At 48.3% G+C, this 16,884-nt stretch overlaps 1 protein-coding gene across 1 annotated transcript in view; it reads left to right on the top strand.

Moving 5' to 3' along the window:
- The window catches only part of LOC140223192 (uncharacterized), a 34,881-nt gene extending 18,724 nt beyond the window's left edge, over positions 1 to 16,157 (top strand). The window contains exon 2 of the mRNA XM_072294737.1: positions 15,907 to 16,157. Within this exon, the coding sequence (XP_072150838.1) occupies positions 15,907 to 16,157 (251 nt within the window). The remainder of the gene's footprint in view (positions 1 to 15,906) is intronic.
- Positions 16,158 to 16,884: the final 727 nt, after the last annotated feature.

Below are 16,884 nucleotides of genomic sequence, written 5' to 3'. Positions count from 1 at the left end.
GGGTCAAAGAAAAAGATACAACCGAGTCCTCAGGCGAGGCGGATAAGGGTCGACGAAACTGACAGGGTCGGGTGAGACGAAAGGAAAAAGGGGTCAGGCGAGACGAATAGAAAGGTGTCGGGCGAACCGAAACAAAAGGGGTCGGGCGAGCAGAACAGAGAGGGGTCGGATGAACCAAACGAAAAGGGGTCGGGCGAACCGAACAGAGAGGGGTCGGGCGAACTGAACGAAAAGGGGTCGGGCGAACCGAACGAAAAGGGGTTGGGGGAACCGAACAGAGAGGGGTCGGGCGAACCGAACGAAAAGGGGTCGGGCGAACCGAACAGAGAGGGGTCGAGCGAACCGAACAAAAAGGGCTCGGACGAACCGAACAGTGAGGGGTCGGGCGAACCGAATGAAAAGGGGTCAGCGGCTTACCTCCAGGTCTGCCGGTGAAGCCTTGGGGTCGAAAAGGAGTAGACTTGGGCGGAAGGTCGTACGCACTAAGGCTTGGGCGGTGGCGAGGCTTTGACGGTGCTCCGGCGGTGGTGGTGCTTCTTGTGGACAACAAGCAAGCTCTAGCACCGTGTGCTGGAATAGGCGGCTGACGGGTTGGGAGCAGCGACTTGAGCGGAGAGGGGAACTTCCTCAAGAGTGTGGCGGCGAAGTTGTCGGACTGCGGGATGGCACAAAGGGGTGAGCTCCATGGAAGCTCAGCAGCGGCGCAGAAGAGAAAGCGGTGGCGCGGGTGCGGGCGGTGGCAAGGGGTGGCATTGTAGATGAGGAGGTCCCTTTTATAGAGCCGTGGTGGGGCGGAGGGTCGAGGCGGGGCTCCGGTAGGGAAAGGATAAGGTTGGGAGCGGCAAGTGTGCGGGCAAGGCGGCCATTGGCCGGTGGCGCCATTGGGCAGAGGAGGCGGAGCTCCGGGTGGTCTTCGGTGGCGATTGGCCTTGGGCGGCGCGCGTCTTGGGCTTCCGATCTATCGGGCAGGCGAGGCGGAGGGCTACCGTGGGGGTTGGGCGAGCAGGCGGAGGCACGGGACGTCGTGGGCGTGCCAGCTTTCCCGGCGGACAGGCAAAACGGGGTTGGCGGAGCAGAGCCGTGGCAGGCGGAAGGCGGCACGCGCGCGACCGGTGGTTGGCTAGCCCAGCGTTCGCCCTGTTCTGTCGCGGGCGTGGGTTGGGCGCCGTGGCCTTCGTCCTGTCGCTGTGGCGCTGGTGATAGGGCGCTAGTGAGCTGCCGGTGACCGGCAGCCACGCGGCGTGCGGGCGAACATGCTCTGGCGCGCGGGTGTCGAGGCTCCCTTCGGGTAGCAAGCCCGACCAGCTTTGGGGAGATCTTTCTCCCGATTTTTCAACACAACTTCCAAAACTCTTTTAAACAAACTTGCTCAACTCTAGACGTCCTTCGAACTTTGTTTAAGGTGTCGGTTTAGATTGTGAAAGGATTTGAAGATATTTCATGCCAAAGTTAGCCAAAAATCTGGAATTCCAGACTTAGAATTTTTAGGCATCAGGGGTGAGTTGACTGTTTTACCTCGCTTTGACCGGGGTTTTGAACAGGTTCGGGACCAATTTGGATCTGGGTCAGTGTAATAAAGTTGGAACACACTCAAGGTACTACAACTTTCATTCAGGCCCTGACTTGAGTTTAGATAGGAATTTGTGATATAAAAGCTTGCAAAGATGAAGGAAAACTCGAATTCCAGGACTTAAGAGATTTTTAGGGTCCTTTAGTAAACCGGTTTTGGATTGCTGTTTTTGACTCCCTTCCGCTCCGAATTAGTCAAAGTGTCTTTAACAAAAGTTATTTGAATTAAAAAGTTTTACAACTCTTATTTGGGCAAAAACTTATGTTTGTATATAAAATTTCAAGATTTATTTCAAACTCCAAAAAGAGCTTCTTAGGGTTATAAGGTCATTTCACTTCTTTAATTAGGGATTTATCACTGGTTTATAGTTAGAAGCACTTAATTTAGGTAGGGTTGTTACAGCCTACCCCCCTTAAGGGAATCTCACCCCGAGATTCAAGTGCAGAAGGAACTAGTGTGGCTGGTGCAACGTACCTCCCTGATCGAAAAGAAAACCGCAAAAGTTAGCGTTGAGATACTCTTCCGTCTCCCATGTCGCTTCGTCTTCCGTGTGGTTACTCCACTGGATTTTGTACATTTTTACCATCTGTCGACGAGTATGTCTTTCCTTCCAGTCAAGGATCTTAACAGATTACTCCTTATATGATAAATCAGGTTCGATCTCCAATTCTTCCGGGGCAATGATTTCAGTTGGAATTCTGATGCACTTCTTGAGTTGCAAGACATGGAAAAGATCGTGTATTGCTGCGATCTTCTCTGGAAGTTTAATTCAGTACACTACAGGTCCACACACCTCTACGATCTCATAGGGACCAATATAGCGCGGAGCTAACTTTCCCTTTACTCCAAAACGTTGTACGCCTTTGGTCGGTGAAACCCGTAGGTATACAAAATCCCCAACCTTAAATTGGATGGGTCTTCTTCTTTGATCGGAATAGCTCTTCTGTTGAGACTGGGCGGCCTTGAGATTTTCACGGATAACTCTCACTTTTTCTTCGGCCTCCATGACTAGGTCAGGTCCATACACCGTTCGCTCTCCGGGTTGCGACCAGCTCAGTGGGGTTCGGCATCTACATCCATACAAGGCCTTGAAAGGTGCCATTTTCAGGCTAGCTTGGTAACTATTGTTGTAGGAGAATTCTGCTAATGGCAAACACTTGTCCCAGTTCTTGTCATAATGAATAGCACAGGCGCGTAACATATCCTCGAAAATCTAATTAACCCTTTCAGTTTGCCAATCAGTCTGAGGATGATATGTGGAACTACGGATCAATTTAGTGCCAAGTGAAAACTGCAACTGCTCCCAAAAGCGTGCTACAAACTGACTACCTCGATCAGAGATGATCGTTTTAGGTACACCATGCAAGGAAAAAATCCGATAAGGGTACAGTTCTGCATATTTCTGTATGGCATGGGTGGTGTGTACTGGAAGAAAATGTGCTATTTTGGTTAGTCGGTCCACTATAACCCATATGGAGTCATGCTTGCGGGAGGTATTGGGTAGTCCGACTATAAAGTCCATGCTTATGTCTTCCCATTTCCACGAGGGAATAGGTAGCGGCTGCAAGGGGCCAGCTACCCTCAAGTGGCTTGCCTTAACTCGCTGACAGGTATCACACTCTGAAACATATCGTGCAATGTTGGGTTTCATCCCACTCCACCAGAAATTTTGTCGGAGGTCGTGATACATCTTGGTACTATCGGGGTGAATCGAGAACTTGGAAAGGTGTGCTTCGTCCAGAATTTGTTTCTTAAGCTCGGGATCATTTGGAACTACAAGTCGAGCTTCATAATGTACCACTCCTTTCCAATCCTGTCGAAAACGTTTATATCCCTCATCCTCCTGTGCAAGTTTCCCTTTGATAAGGTTTATGTCTTTGTCCTCTAGCTATGCTAGAATTATTTGGTCAAGCAGGGTGGGTTCCAGAGAAATATGACTTAAGGTGCCATGGGGAACAATTTCCAAGTTGAGTTTAGCCATTTCGTGACACAGGGTCTCGGCATAATTACCCGCCGATAAGCAGTTACAATGAATCTTGCGGCTGAGGGCATCTGCAACTACGTTGGCTTTACCTGGGTGATAAAGAACTTCTAGGTCATAATCCTTGATTAATTCTAGCCATCTCCTCTAACGCATGTTGAGGTCTGCTTGCGTGAATATATACTTAAGGCTCTTGTGATATGTGTAGATGTTGCATCGGGTTCCCATGAGATAGTGCCTCCATATTTTCAGAGCATGAACGACTGCTGCTAACTCAAGATCATGAGTAGGGTAATTCAACTCATGTGGCCGTAACGCTCGCGACGCATAGGCAATGACTCGGCTGTCTTGCATAAGAACACAACCAAGTCCAGTGCCAGAGGCATCGCAATACATGTCAAATGTCCTAGTGGTGTCGGGTTGAGCTAAAACTGGCGCAGAAGTCAATAATTGTCTCAAGATGTGGAAAGCTTCTTCACATTTGTCGCTCCACACAAACTTACTTCCTTTCTTCAGCAGTTCCGTCATTGGTTTATCTATTTTTCAGAAGTTAGGGATGAAGCGACGGTAGTAATCGGCTAAACCAAGAAAACTTCAAATCTGATGAACTGAAGTGGGCGGCTTCCAGTCCATTACTTCTTGCAGTTTGCTTGGGTCTACTGCTATACCATCTCGGGATATGGTGTGTCCCAAGAATTTAACACTGTCCAACCCGAAGTCACACTTAGAGAATTTGGCATAGAGTTGGTGGTCTCTTAAACATTGGAGTACAGTATGTAGGTGCTCTGCATGTTCTTCCTCATTCTTCGAGTACACCAAGATATCATCAATGAATACCATGACGAATTTGTCGAGTTCGGGCATAAACATTGAATTCATGAGATACATGAAATAAGCCGGTGCATTAGTAAGCCCAAATGACATGACTAAGTACTCGTAGAGTCCATATCGTGTAGAAAAGGCAGTCTTTGGAATGTCGCACGGGCGGATCTTGATTTGATGGTAGCCAGAACGGAGGTCAATTTTGGAAAACACTCTAGCTCCAGCTAACTGATCGAACAGAACATCAATGCGGGGTAGTGGGTACTTGTTCTTTATCGTCACCGCATTGAGAGGTCGGTAGTCCACACACATACGCAGACTATCGTCCTTCTTTTTCACGAACAAGGCGGGGCAACCCCAAGGTGATGTACTTGGGCGAATAAAACCCTTTTCCAACAAATCATGCAACTGAGTTTTCATTTCTGCTAGTTCGGCTGGTGGCATCCGGTATGGTCTCTTTGAAATTGGGGCAGTACCTGGTTGCAACTCAATGGCAAACTCGATATCTCTCTCAAGCGACATACCCGACAAATCATCTGGAAACACATCTGGATACTCGCATACCACTGGAATATCTTCCAACCGGGCTTCAGACACGGGATAGGCACAAGAAGTTTGGCACTCTCGGGGAGGTAAGTGTATAGTTGAGCTACCATACTTGAGTGAATTTATATGGATTGCCCTGGCAGGGATATCTAGGGTCACTTGGTTTCGGGTCATCCAATCCATACCCAAGATAACATTTATTCCTTCTATCCCAAGGGTAAGCAGGTCTTCCTTAAGAAGGGTTCTCCCTAACTGGATAGATACTCTACGGCTCACTTGGTGTGAAGCTACCTTTCCACCCGGGGTAGAGATTATGTAGGTACCTTTGGTGTCTTGTTACAGGGGCAGTCCTTGGCAAAGTGTCCTGGGTTCCCGCAGGTGAAAAAGTGATTTCCAGTGACTGGGCGCGGCGGCATCGGAAGAGCAGGTTGGGGCCCTTGCGGCTGGAATCCGGGGAAACGAGGTGCTGCCTGCAGTGGAGGTCGAGCAACCCATCTCCCAGGCTGTGCGGGCCTGCGAGGCGCTTGTGGGGGAACCATTCTGTACTTCTGGGTAGGTGGGCCGGGTGCCAGCATTGGGGCCTTCCTCTTCATGTCGGCCTTGAGGGCCCTCATGCAATCTTCCTGGGAAATTGCCAGGTTCACCAGTTCATTGTAGGAATCCACTTTGATGGGATTCAACCTTTCCTTGAGCTCCAAACTCAAGCCTCTACGGAAACGGTCCCTCTTCTTCTCATCGGAGTCCGCATGATAGCCTGCATAGCGACACAGGTCATTGAAAGCCTGCGCATAGTGAAGGACATCGTGGCCTCCCTGGGTGAGAGCCAGGAACTCATTGAGCTTGCGCTCCAGAAGACCCTCAGGGATGTGATGGCCTCGGAATGCCATTCCTCCCAACCGACGACGTGGTCGGCCGGCTGCATGGCGTGGTAGTGTTCCCACCACAGGAGAGCAGAACCACGCAACTGTTGCGCGGTGAACCGAACCTTGTTCTCATCCGGGCAATGGGCGGTGAAAAGGGAGAACTTGGACTCGATAGCGCGAATCCAGGCATCGGCGTCAAGTGGGTCCTCCATCTTGTGAAACAGAGGAGGCTGGGTCCCCAGAAAATCCTCGTAGCAAGCAACATGGGGCTGTTGATGGGCCCTTCCTCCGTGGGGCGGATGCTGCTGCCCCTGAGCGATGTGCCTCAACAGCTCGGTTTGAGCTGCCAAGATCGACTCGAGGGTGGTCGGAGGCGGAGGTGGGGGAGGCACCTCACTGCCACTGGGAACGGAGCCGGAGCGTGTGCGATGCGCCATCTGCAAGATTCACCTTTCCATTAGTCACATAGCCCCAAAATCTTGTTCAACCATAAGGAAACATTATGTGCGGAAAGGATAAACGCTAGTCTTGCTGATGGTGCAAAAGCAACAATCTACTTTATTGAGCAGGTGCATATCTCTTCTTTGAAGGGCACATGGTTCTCATCCTTAAGCGAGGGTTAGCATATGTCATTCACAACCACTTTCATGTTACGCTTGTTGACTGAAAAGGTTGCTGTCCAGCTGATTTTTCAGCAAGCTGAGCAGTGGGATTTTGGCTCCAGCGGGTGGTTGACAGATCCGAAAGAGTTCAAAATTTATGAGTAATTAGGACAGAAGTTTCCGCACGACTTTGGTATTCAAACTTTGGCTCAAAAACGAGTGGAGATAGGGTTAAAACTAAGGAGAAACCGTCACTGCAATTCTGCCATAATTTTAAGACATTACACCAGAGGTAGCAATGACAATCCTACATAGAATCAGTTTTTCTAATACCCAAATACTCAACTCAAGCTAACCTATTACATCACTGGCCAAAATATAGGTCACCGAGGAGTAAAAACAAAAGAGAACCGCTCAACCTAGGTCGACATAACTAGAAGTCGTCAAGGTTGCCCACGGAGGCAAAGCTAAGGACCGGAGAATGAGCATCACCAACTGGAGGCTGCGGAGAGGCATCCTCATAGTCCATGCTCGAAAAGCCTTCGATCTCCTCGGGCTCCTCCCCCTGGGCCATCGGCTCATCCTGCTGCACCTCTAAGGCATGGATGGCATTAAGCTCATCGTGATGCTCCTGCAGGGGCTCATTGGCGTTCGCCAGCTCCATGTTCACATCATAGAACTGATCAGCCAAGATCTCCATATCGTGCTCCATATCCACAATCTCCTCCTCCAAACGAGTAATCTTGTCCTACATCTCAGCAATCTGGACATCCTTCTGTACCAGCTCGAGCGACTGGTCCACCATGCCACTCTGCACGGTAGACAAGGCAACCTGGTTGGCCACTGCCATCCCGATCACCGTAGCCATCGCTCGGCTCTGCAGCTCAACCATCCTGTAGAACACATTTAGGCAACGAGCTGAAACAAAAATCGTGTGCTGTGGATCCATAAGCCCAAGAAAGTCCATATGCTCCATACGATCCAACTAGTCCGGGTCCCTCGTATCCCGGGCAGGGAACAACCCAATCGGGTCCAGCACGATCTCAAGAGGGTGTGCCCGGCAGAACTGTGTCAAGGTCTGCAAGGCTGCAAACTCCCAGGTGTCGTGGAGCGTGTGTCCCTCGGCCACCACCTCCAACAGCGGCCACTGTGGCTGATCCGGAGGCGGGGGTACCCGCACATGCACGTGGCTCCGCGGAATCCCGTGGTCCTGGTACGCACGTCCCGCATAGACCAGCGGCGACTGGCGGGTTGGGAGCAGCGGCTTGAGCGGAGAGGGGAACTTCCTCAAGAGTGTGCGGCGAAGTTGCTGGAGTGCGGGATGGCACAAAGGGGTAAGCTCCACGGAAGCTCAGCGGCGGCGTAGAGGAGAAAGCGGTGGCGTGGGTGCGGGCGGTGGCAAGGGGTGGCATTGCCGGTGAGGAGGTCCCTTTTATAGAGCCGTGGTGAGGCGGAGGGTCGAGGTGGGGCTCTGGTGGGGAAAGGATAAGGTCGGGAGCGGCAAGTGCGCGGGCAAGGCGGCCATTGGCCGGTGGCGCCATTGGGCAGAGGAGGCGGAGCTCCGGGTGGTCTTCGGCGGCGATTGGCCTTGGGCAGAGCGCGTCTAGGGCTTCCGGTCTTTCGAGCGGGCTAGGCGGAGGGCTACCGTGGGGGTTGGGCGAGCAGGCGGAGGCACGGGACGCCGTGGGCGTGGCAGCTGTCCCGGCGGACGGGCGGAACGGGGTTTGCGGAGCAGAGCCGTGGCAGGCGGAAGGTGGCACGCGCGCAGCCGGCGGTTGGCTAGCCCGGCGTTCGCCCCGTCCTGTCGCGGGCGCGGGTTGGGCGCCGTTGCCTTCGTCCTGTCGCTGTCGCGCTGGTGATAGGGCACCGGCGAGCCGCCGGTGGCCGGCGGCCACGCGGCGCGTGGCGCGCGAGCGAACATGCTCTGGCATGCGGGCGTTGAGGCTTCCTTCGGGCAGCAAGCCTGACCAGCTTTGGGGAGATCTTTCTCCCGATTTTTCAACACAACTTCCAATACTCTTTTAAACAAACTTGCTCAACTCTGGACATCCTTCGAACTTTGTTTAAGGTGTCAGTTTAGATTCTGAAAGGATTTGAAGATATTTCATGCCAAAGTTAGCCAAAAATCTGGAATTCCAGACTTAGGATTTTAAGGCATCAGGGGTGAGTTGACTGTTTTACCTCACTTTGACCGAGGTTTTGAACAGGTTTGGGACCGATTTGGATCTGGGTTAGTGTAACAAGGTTGGAACAACTTTCATTCAGGCCCTAACTTGAGTTTAGATAGGAATTTGTGAGATAAAAGCTTGCAAAGATGAAGGAAAACTCGAATTCCAGGACTTAAGAGATTTTTAGGGTCCTTTAGTAAACCGGTTTTGGATTGCTGTTTTTGACTCCCTTCCGCTCCGAATTAGTCAAAGTGTCTTTAACAAAAGTTGTTTGAATTAAAAAGTTGTACAACTCTTATTTGGGCAGAAACTTAAGTTTGTATATAAAATTTCAAGCTTTATTTCAAACTCCAAAAAGAGCTTCTTAGGGTTATAAGGTCATTTCACTTCTTTAATTAGGGATTTATCACTGGTTTATAGTTAAAAGCACTTAATTTAGGTAGAGTTGTTACACTTAGGCCTTTTAAATCATAGTAAATCAAAGAAAAATGCTAAAAAGGTAAATCCAACTCTGTGGTGTATGTTTTTGAGTATGGAAGCTTGGAAAAATAGTGAAGACCCTGGAGTAGAACTTTAAATCACTGTTTTAGCTTTATATTTGAAATCTAGGGTTAAACCTTTCTTTTTGCGTAATTTTTAATCCAGACCTGAGAAAAATATGAAACCACTTGGAGTAGCTTAGTTTTGAAGTGTAGTTCACAAGAAAATATGAAACCGTGATTGAAACTTAACAAAACCCACCTTCCTTTTTAGAGCAAGATAAATAGGAGTAAAATAGGGGAAATAGTTGTCCTTCACTGGAATCATGAAAAATTCACGAAAGTCTCTGTAACACCTTCAACCCATTGTTAAAGTTTCACCCTCAGAATCACTGTAGGTTTTGAGATAAAAATGGTTAAGTACATGCTACCCTTGGTAATAAAATAATTTTATTTCTTTTTGTACTAATCCAATGGATCCCAAATTTTTACAGTAACTCATTGATGACATGAGTGAGGTACTGCTATTTTCTCAGTGTCATACATTACTGTTTGATTGTGGAAACAAATTTTGGATGAGGAATCGGTTTAAATGAATAAGAAATGTAAGTCCTAGTAAACTTAATTGGTAATATTTTTTGGAAGAGGTACAAAAAAACATTCAGAAATAAATGACTCTCCAAATGAACCCCAAACAATCCTAAAAGCACCCCACCTTCCTTATGAACTCTAAGTTGTAAGGATCTTAAATATGTACACAATCACCATCAAAGTCAACCTCGAGTTTTAAACCACAACACACCTTGCTCCATGAAGATAATGAAAGTTTAGAACCTTGTTAAGGTGAATGTGGTTGAAATGCAACTTTCATTTCAGCAATAAGTCATGTCATGCATCCTTCATGTGAAAGCATGGAAAGTTTGCACTCTCTGCATGTGCATGTCATGTAGAAGCTAATATCACCGACGGAACCTACGAGCTCCACCCTATGCCGGAAGAGGAACCCTCCGTAGAGCTACATCACGTGGAAGTTGAGCCGAAGCTAGATCATGACCCCAAAGACCCGCTATCTTTTTCTGAACCTGAAGGCAAGCCCTGGTGCATGCTTCCCTATTTTAAATTTTTGCAATATGTTGATACTTATGATTGTGCATTTACGTTTATAGGAGTTGAATGACACCTTAGATGCATGAACTTAGTACCTTTGATCTGAACACTAGCATGAGAAGTCATGTAGATGCAATGCTAAATAGGACTCGATAAAACTCGAGTGATTGCCTGTCACTCGCGAGTTTTAGGAGTTGTTGTTTACTCATACTACAACTATAAGGGTGGCGGACAGGACCGGGAATGGTTCCGATGTGGTGGTTTGCCCCGTCTGTCTAGTAATAAACTTGCTAAGGTCGAAATGTGTCGGCGTTCGTGATCAAGTGTTTGAAAGTACTAATCTCATACCTAGTATGGGATAGGGAAGCCTAGTACCTGATTGAACTGGGGCATGGCTTATACTCCTACTGTCCCTGGAACAAGGTTCCCATGGTGCATCATGTGGGTGCAAGTGCGGTCACAGTATGGCAAGAGATCGAGACTGTGGAGCATTGCATGCCATGGGAAGTTTGGCCCTGTCACGTGCTTGGGGATCGATGGGGATGGCTGACAAATGAAGCGACCCTTCATGGTGCATGGATGTCGTGGGATTAGGTTCGCCATGCATGGTTAATAAATTCGAATCAAGTCATCTGCCTCTCATAGTTTGGGACTGCTTGATCGCTATTCCACACTGAGTAAAGATGGAATATGATGATGATTTTAATCTTGATGCTTGTTCTTTAATTGTTTGGAAACTATGCTTGTTTATAAGTTACTAATCTAGACTGGTTAATGAACTTAGAACTTGAGCTAAAATATTGAAAGAAAGGACCAAATTTAGTCGCTTTTTGCAAAGACAAACCCACAGCGAAAAAAGCCTTGCATGTCTAGGAGTCGGTGAAGTAGTTATCGCCTATCGGGTCAATCTTGCTAAGTATTAGTTGCTCAGCCTTGCTTGTGGCATAACTTTTCAAGTAATGTTGATAGTTGTCTGCTGGCACCACTTGGCCTACCCAGCTCCCTCCGGGTTGGATAGTCGAGTGGGATCCCTCCTCGGACGGCGAGGGCAGGGGTCATTGATATCATGGTCGGCTTCCCAATGGTATTATGTATCCACGTTTAGCTTTCTGCATATTTTACTTCTTCGTTGTTTACAACCTTGCGAACTCTATTTGGATTTTGAAAACTCTGATGTAATAAATTGTTGAACTATGTTAATGTGATGGGAATGTTGTAATCTCAGTGCCACTCACCTTCGTGTGAGCAATGCTTCTCGATCCTGAGTAAGTGGTTTATCGGATGAAATCCGACGAACGACCAAGTTGACTTGCTTAAAGTGCACGATTGCGTGTTAGGCAATGTAAGTGCACTTTAGTCAGGTTAATTTGGGGTGGTTCTGCCACAATGGCCACCGCTCGATGAGGATGGTAGAGATCGACTGCCACCGACCGACAAGTATGGTGGTTGTCCCTTCCTGCCTCCTCAGGCTGCGCACATGAGGACGGTGGCACCCTAGCGAGGGGTTGTGCTTTCGCTATAACAACTCTAGTTAAACTAAACTTGGTTAAGGTTGAATAGGAGGCTTAGACACTAATCTAGCAAGTGAAAGGTCAAATTTTCCCTTAAAAGCTCAATTTGGGGTCATTTTAAAACTTGAAATATTATATAGGAACTTGAATTTTTATCAATCTAAGAGTTGTAAAACTTTACAAACCCAACAACTTTCCTTATTAGAACTTTGATTGATTTGGAGAGGAAGAGGTTCAAAACCGAGAATCAAAATCAGTAGCAAGTCAAAGTCACTTCAAAACTCTAAGTGCTGAAAACAGTGAAAATCCTCTACTTGGCAGTCCTGTTTCTCACAAATTTGTATATGAACTTGTTGGTGTTTTAGACCGGCAACCTGCCTAGGGGGTACCCTAGGTGGTCTTTTGTGAAGTGGGTGTCGTCGAGAATCAACGAGTCGATGGTGACACAAGGGACACGATTTAGACAGGTTCGGGGCGCTAGATCGTGTAATACCCTACGTCTTGTATGTAAATTGTATTGAGCTTGTTCCTTGTTGTCTTGGAGGGGGTCCCTACCTGCCCTTATATAGTCGGGGGAGAAGGGTTACAGGGTGGATTGTGTATGAGTCCTAGTCGAGTATGTTGTAGAGTCCTACTCTAACTCGGTAGAGTAGTTTCCTTTTGATCCAACTAGTCTTCAGAGAGTCCATGAAGCCTACGCGCCCTGCAAAGTAGTCTTCTTGTCCAAGTAGGTTTTGCGTACGGCTCCTTGAGTGGGTCCGTATAAGCCTTTTGCTGGGCCCAGGGGTGCCTAGCCGACAAGCCCCTGAGTACTTTGTAGTCGAGTGAAACAGCTCAGAGTTCTTGAAGATGTCACTCGAGTTCTTCTTGGTGCTCTTCGAGTACTTCTCGATGCAGCCAATCCTTCGAGTACTGGAACTGTCTCATGACTGGAAGTTATAGCAGTACCCGATGTTTGCTTCGAGTAGTCTTTGCCTTGAAACTCCTTTTTTTGGTATGGTAGAGCGATGAAAATCGCACTCCATATTAAGTAGCCCTCGAGCCTTAGGTTGAATTGAAGAATCAGGTTGAGGGTCAATCTTGTAATTTTGCTTTCAATTGCCTTAGTCTTCGGAAAAAGAAAACTTTATCCAACGGGTACGGTATACGCAGCTCCCGAGCACTTGGACGGCTACTTTTAGTCGGTGAAGGGATTAATCTTTTGGTCAGAGTAGCCGTTGGTCATTATGGTGGTAAATCTGAGTCGTATCTGACTATTGCTTGATTAACGGGTGGATTCCGGAGACTTTGCGGATATAATGGGGGGGGCCAGTGCTAATTAGCGATATGCTTGTTTTAACAGATCTGTAATTTGTGCCCCTTTCTTGCGACCCTAGCGCCGCTGCTTGTCCTTGCGCTGCCACCGCCATTGTTGCTCTTGCCTGATCTTTAGGAGAGAGATTTGCTACAACCCTTTCCTCCCTCCTTTTTTCTTAAGATCAGTTGATGCGTGTCAAGAAGATGGGAAAGAAGCTTGAGAAGATCCAGGGGGAGGTGGCGGCCACCAGTAAGTTAAGATCCAGATCCAAGAAGGGCAAGGAGCCCATGTTGCCGGCACCTAAGTGTGGCCCAACGAATCAGACTGCACCGCCGCATCTTGGGATCACCTGGTAGCATTCCGTGATGAAGGAGCCGACGGTCCAGGCTTTGGTTGACACAAAGCTTCTTCAGCCAAGGGTTGAGCTTGAGTAGAGGCCCGCATACGGGAATGCGTGGCAGTTCAAAAAGCACCCCAAGGAGACGGTGATGCTTGCTCATTTCATCGAGAGAGGATTGGTGGTGCCTACTTCTGACTTCTTCAAAGGTATTCTTGGGTACTGATTTGAATCTGAATAGTGTGCTACACATGGCTATTTTTGTACACTTGTGTCAAGTGTACTTGGGTGTTTTGCCTAGTCTTGATCTGTTTAGAAAGTTGTTTCGTTGTAAGCCGCAACCCAGTGCAACTAGGACGGAAGTTTTTGGAGGGGCCAGGTTTCAGCTAAGGAACTCAAGTGCTTATCTTGAGTATGATCTGCCCGATTCCCATGTCGACTGGAAGAAAAGGTGATTTTATATTGGCAATCATGATCCTATCTTGCCGGTAGTCACCGGTCATGCTCCAAAGCATGCGGATAACTGGGTTGCTGAACCCGAGGATACCCCTGAATCACTGACTTGTTGATGCAAATTGCCGAGTTAAGATCTTTGCGTTTAACTGGGATCAATGTGGTCACCAGTTTCCTTAAGCGGAGAGTTCAACCCTTGCAGCAACGTGCTCATTCGGGCTTCGAGTATTTGGGTTTTGATGACCCGTCGCGTATGTCCCCTGAAGACATATCCGGTGACGATATGGAGGCGTTGTTGGGTAAGGAACTATCAAGGGGTGCCAATACTCCCGGGAGTCCTTCGTCAATTTGACGGTTGGTATGGGCCAACAGAGGTATTTTCTTCTTTCCTTTGCTTACTTTCGGTAGTCAAAGGTGTAGTAGTACTTTCCGAGTAACAATTGTTGTCTTGTGGTTTGTAGTCCCAGGTGCTTTTTTGTTTCTTGCCCACGTTGTTTGAGGGTAAGGAGATAGCTGTGGTTGATACTGAAGATGCTGTCGGGGATACATCCCCAATACCCACAAGGAAGGAAGAAGTCAAACTCCTACTAGGATTCCCCTGTAATCCTACTAGGACTCATCCCACGTAATCCTACTAGGACTCATCCCGTGTAATCCTACTAGGTCTCCTCCTTGTAATCCGACTAGTACTCTGCCCCCTGGAGTATATAAAGGAGGGCAGGGGTACCTAGCTCGGTAGGTCACACCTCAACACCCAAGCGCAGGGCGCAGTATACAAACACCCCCAAACAGGACGTAGGGTATTATGCTACTCCGGCGGCCCAAACCTGTCTAAATCCGTGTCTTGTGTCCTCGCTTTTACCTTCAAGTTCCAGGTCCGGCGATCCCCCGCTACACATTCTGCTTCCTCGGGTACCCCTTGGTAGACGGCCGGTAAAAATCACCGACATTGGCGCCCACTGTGGGGCAGATCGTCAAGATCATCGGGCGAGCTTGAGGGACCTCATCTTCAAGCCGGCATTCGCTTTCAAAGCGGGCGCAACCTTCGTCTTCGACTCCTGACTTTGCATCACCAACGGCACTGGGTCCTTCCAATGATGCATCATCGACAATCAAGAGAAGAAGCGCCTCGATGGGAACTCTCTTCCACAAGAAGCAGAAAATCTCATCGAGAAAATTGACAAATTAAACCTCGGATCAAGGTTCGACTTAAAACTCGTACTCTGACGGTGACTTCGGGTTCGACCGCGATTCGAACTCGAACTCCCATGGTGACTATGGGTCCGACCATGACTTGAACTCGGAGTCCGACGGCAACTCCGGGTCCGACTACAACTCGGAGTCCGACGGCGACTCCGGGTCCGACTTTAACTCGGAGTCCGACAGCGACTCCGGGTCCGACTACAACTCAAAGTCCGACGGTGACTCCAGGTCTAGCTACAACTCTGGGTCCAACGACGACTCCAGGTTTGACCGCAATGCGGAGTCCGACAGCGACTCCAGCTTCAACTCCGACTCGAAGTCTGACAGCGACTCTGAGTTCGACTACAACTATAAGTACGACTGGTGCTAAAGCCTTGGCACTGGTTGTTGCAATAGAAATGGGTGAAGTCGGTGCAATAAGTATGTTCCTTTGAGTGTAGATGTTTTTTGGAAGGGTACTCTCTTGTATCTAGTAGCCGATCATGGTTTTTCTTCAGGGTCTGTTGTGGGTAGAGAGTTGGAGCCTGAAGTTGCCAAGAGTACTGGTGGTCCGGTACTCGAATTGCCACCAGAGTCGGAGATTAGGAGATATCCAAAGCTTTCAGGTATGTCATAGCTCATTATCTATCTTATTGTGTTTTGACAAGTCTTGATGGCTTGTTTTGTGTTGTTGAAGAATCTGTATGACAAGGCTCAGAGAAATACTCGGGCTCTTCAGGAGCGCAGTAAAGCTGCACAGTAGGTAGCACAACTGGAGCAAGAGTGTCGCCGCCTTGCAGATTCCCTGAGAGTTCATCAGGAGGCTACCAAGTCTTTTGCGATCGAGAAGAATGATCATGAAGTCCTCCAGGTGTGATTAGAGAGTTGTTATAGATCCCTGAACTAGAGATATCAGGGTGAGTACTCATAGTTCTTGAGTATGTTTGATTGTAGTCGTAAATTATGATTTATGATGCTTTTGGCGCAGGCCTTAAAAGCAAAGAGGCCGTTGCGAGTAGTCAATTGCTTGATTGGAGAAATGCTCATGACCGGGTAGCTGACAAGGTTGCCCATCTTAAGACAGCATTGGTTGAAACTCAAGTGGCCTATGAGTGTGAGAAAGATAGGAAGATTCGGAACAGAGTGATGCTGGTGTTGGCTATGGTGTCTTGCAGAAGCCATGGTAGAACTATTGAGCGGCTGGAAGGCGATCTTCAGGAATTGACTACTGCTGCTTAGGATGTAGTCAACGACGTTGCTCCACTAGAAGATGATGCTGAGCCTCGCTCGCTAGTTGAGAGACTAAGAGCTGCCCCGGGTAGAGTTGCTGGAATGTGTAAGACTGTCTGCAAGCAAGTCCTTGCAGTGGTTAAGTCGTATTACCCGGGGGTAGACTTGTCGGTGGCTGGTGATGGAGTTGCCCAAAGCTGCACAGAGGATGCCTATGTGCAGTATCTTGAGGAGGCTGAGCCGATTGCAGCCAAGATGTCTGAGTTTGTATCTTTGGAGGAACCCTGATCTTTTGACCTCGAGTGATATTTTGTTGTCGAGTACTTGTTGGTGTACTCAAACAAATTTCCTTGTAAATCTTGTTTTATTTGAGAAGTCTGAGTTCTGATTGTGATCAATGATCTTTGTTTGATTTTGTAGTTGGAAAAAACAAATCTAAGTGATCGAAATAGTCGTAGTATCTATTGCGGTCTCCAGTTGTTGAGGGTACTGTGGCTATTATTGCATTGTACTTGGGGATGCACGGGTATAATGTTCACTTTTGTCCGCTTTTGCTCAGTGCAGTCACGGGCATGTAGTTAAAGCGTCTGCCTGGACTTTGTTAGTGTCTCAGGCTGATCGTCACGAGCAAGCAGTAACTCTGAGTAGTTGGTGGTTGTGGCCCTTCAGCTATAAATAAGCCCTTGGGTACTCGTCCAGGATCATGCCCTTCAGTATAGTGATGGCTTGCTTTAGG

Source organism: Setaria viridis, chromosome 6, assembly GCF_005286985.2.
Source record: "Setaria viridis chromosome 6, Setaria_viridis_v4.0, whole genome shotgun sequence".
Lineage (NCBI taxonomy): Eukaryota > Viridiplantae > Streptophyta > Magnoliopsida > Poales > Poaceae > Setaria > Setaria viridis.
Note: the sequence above shows the minus strand (reverse complement) of the source record. Positions and strands in the feature narration are given on the sequence as shown.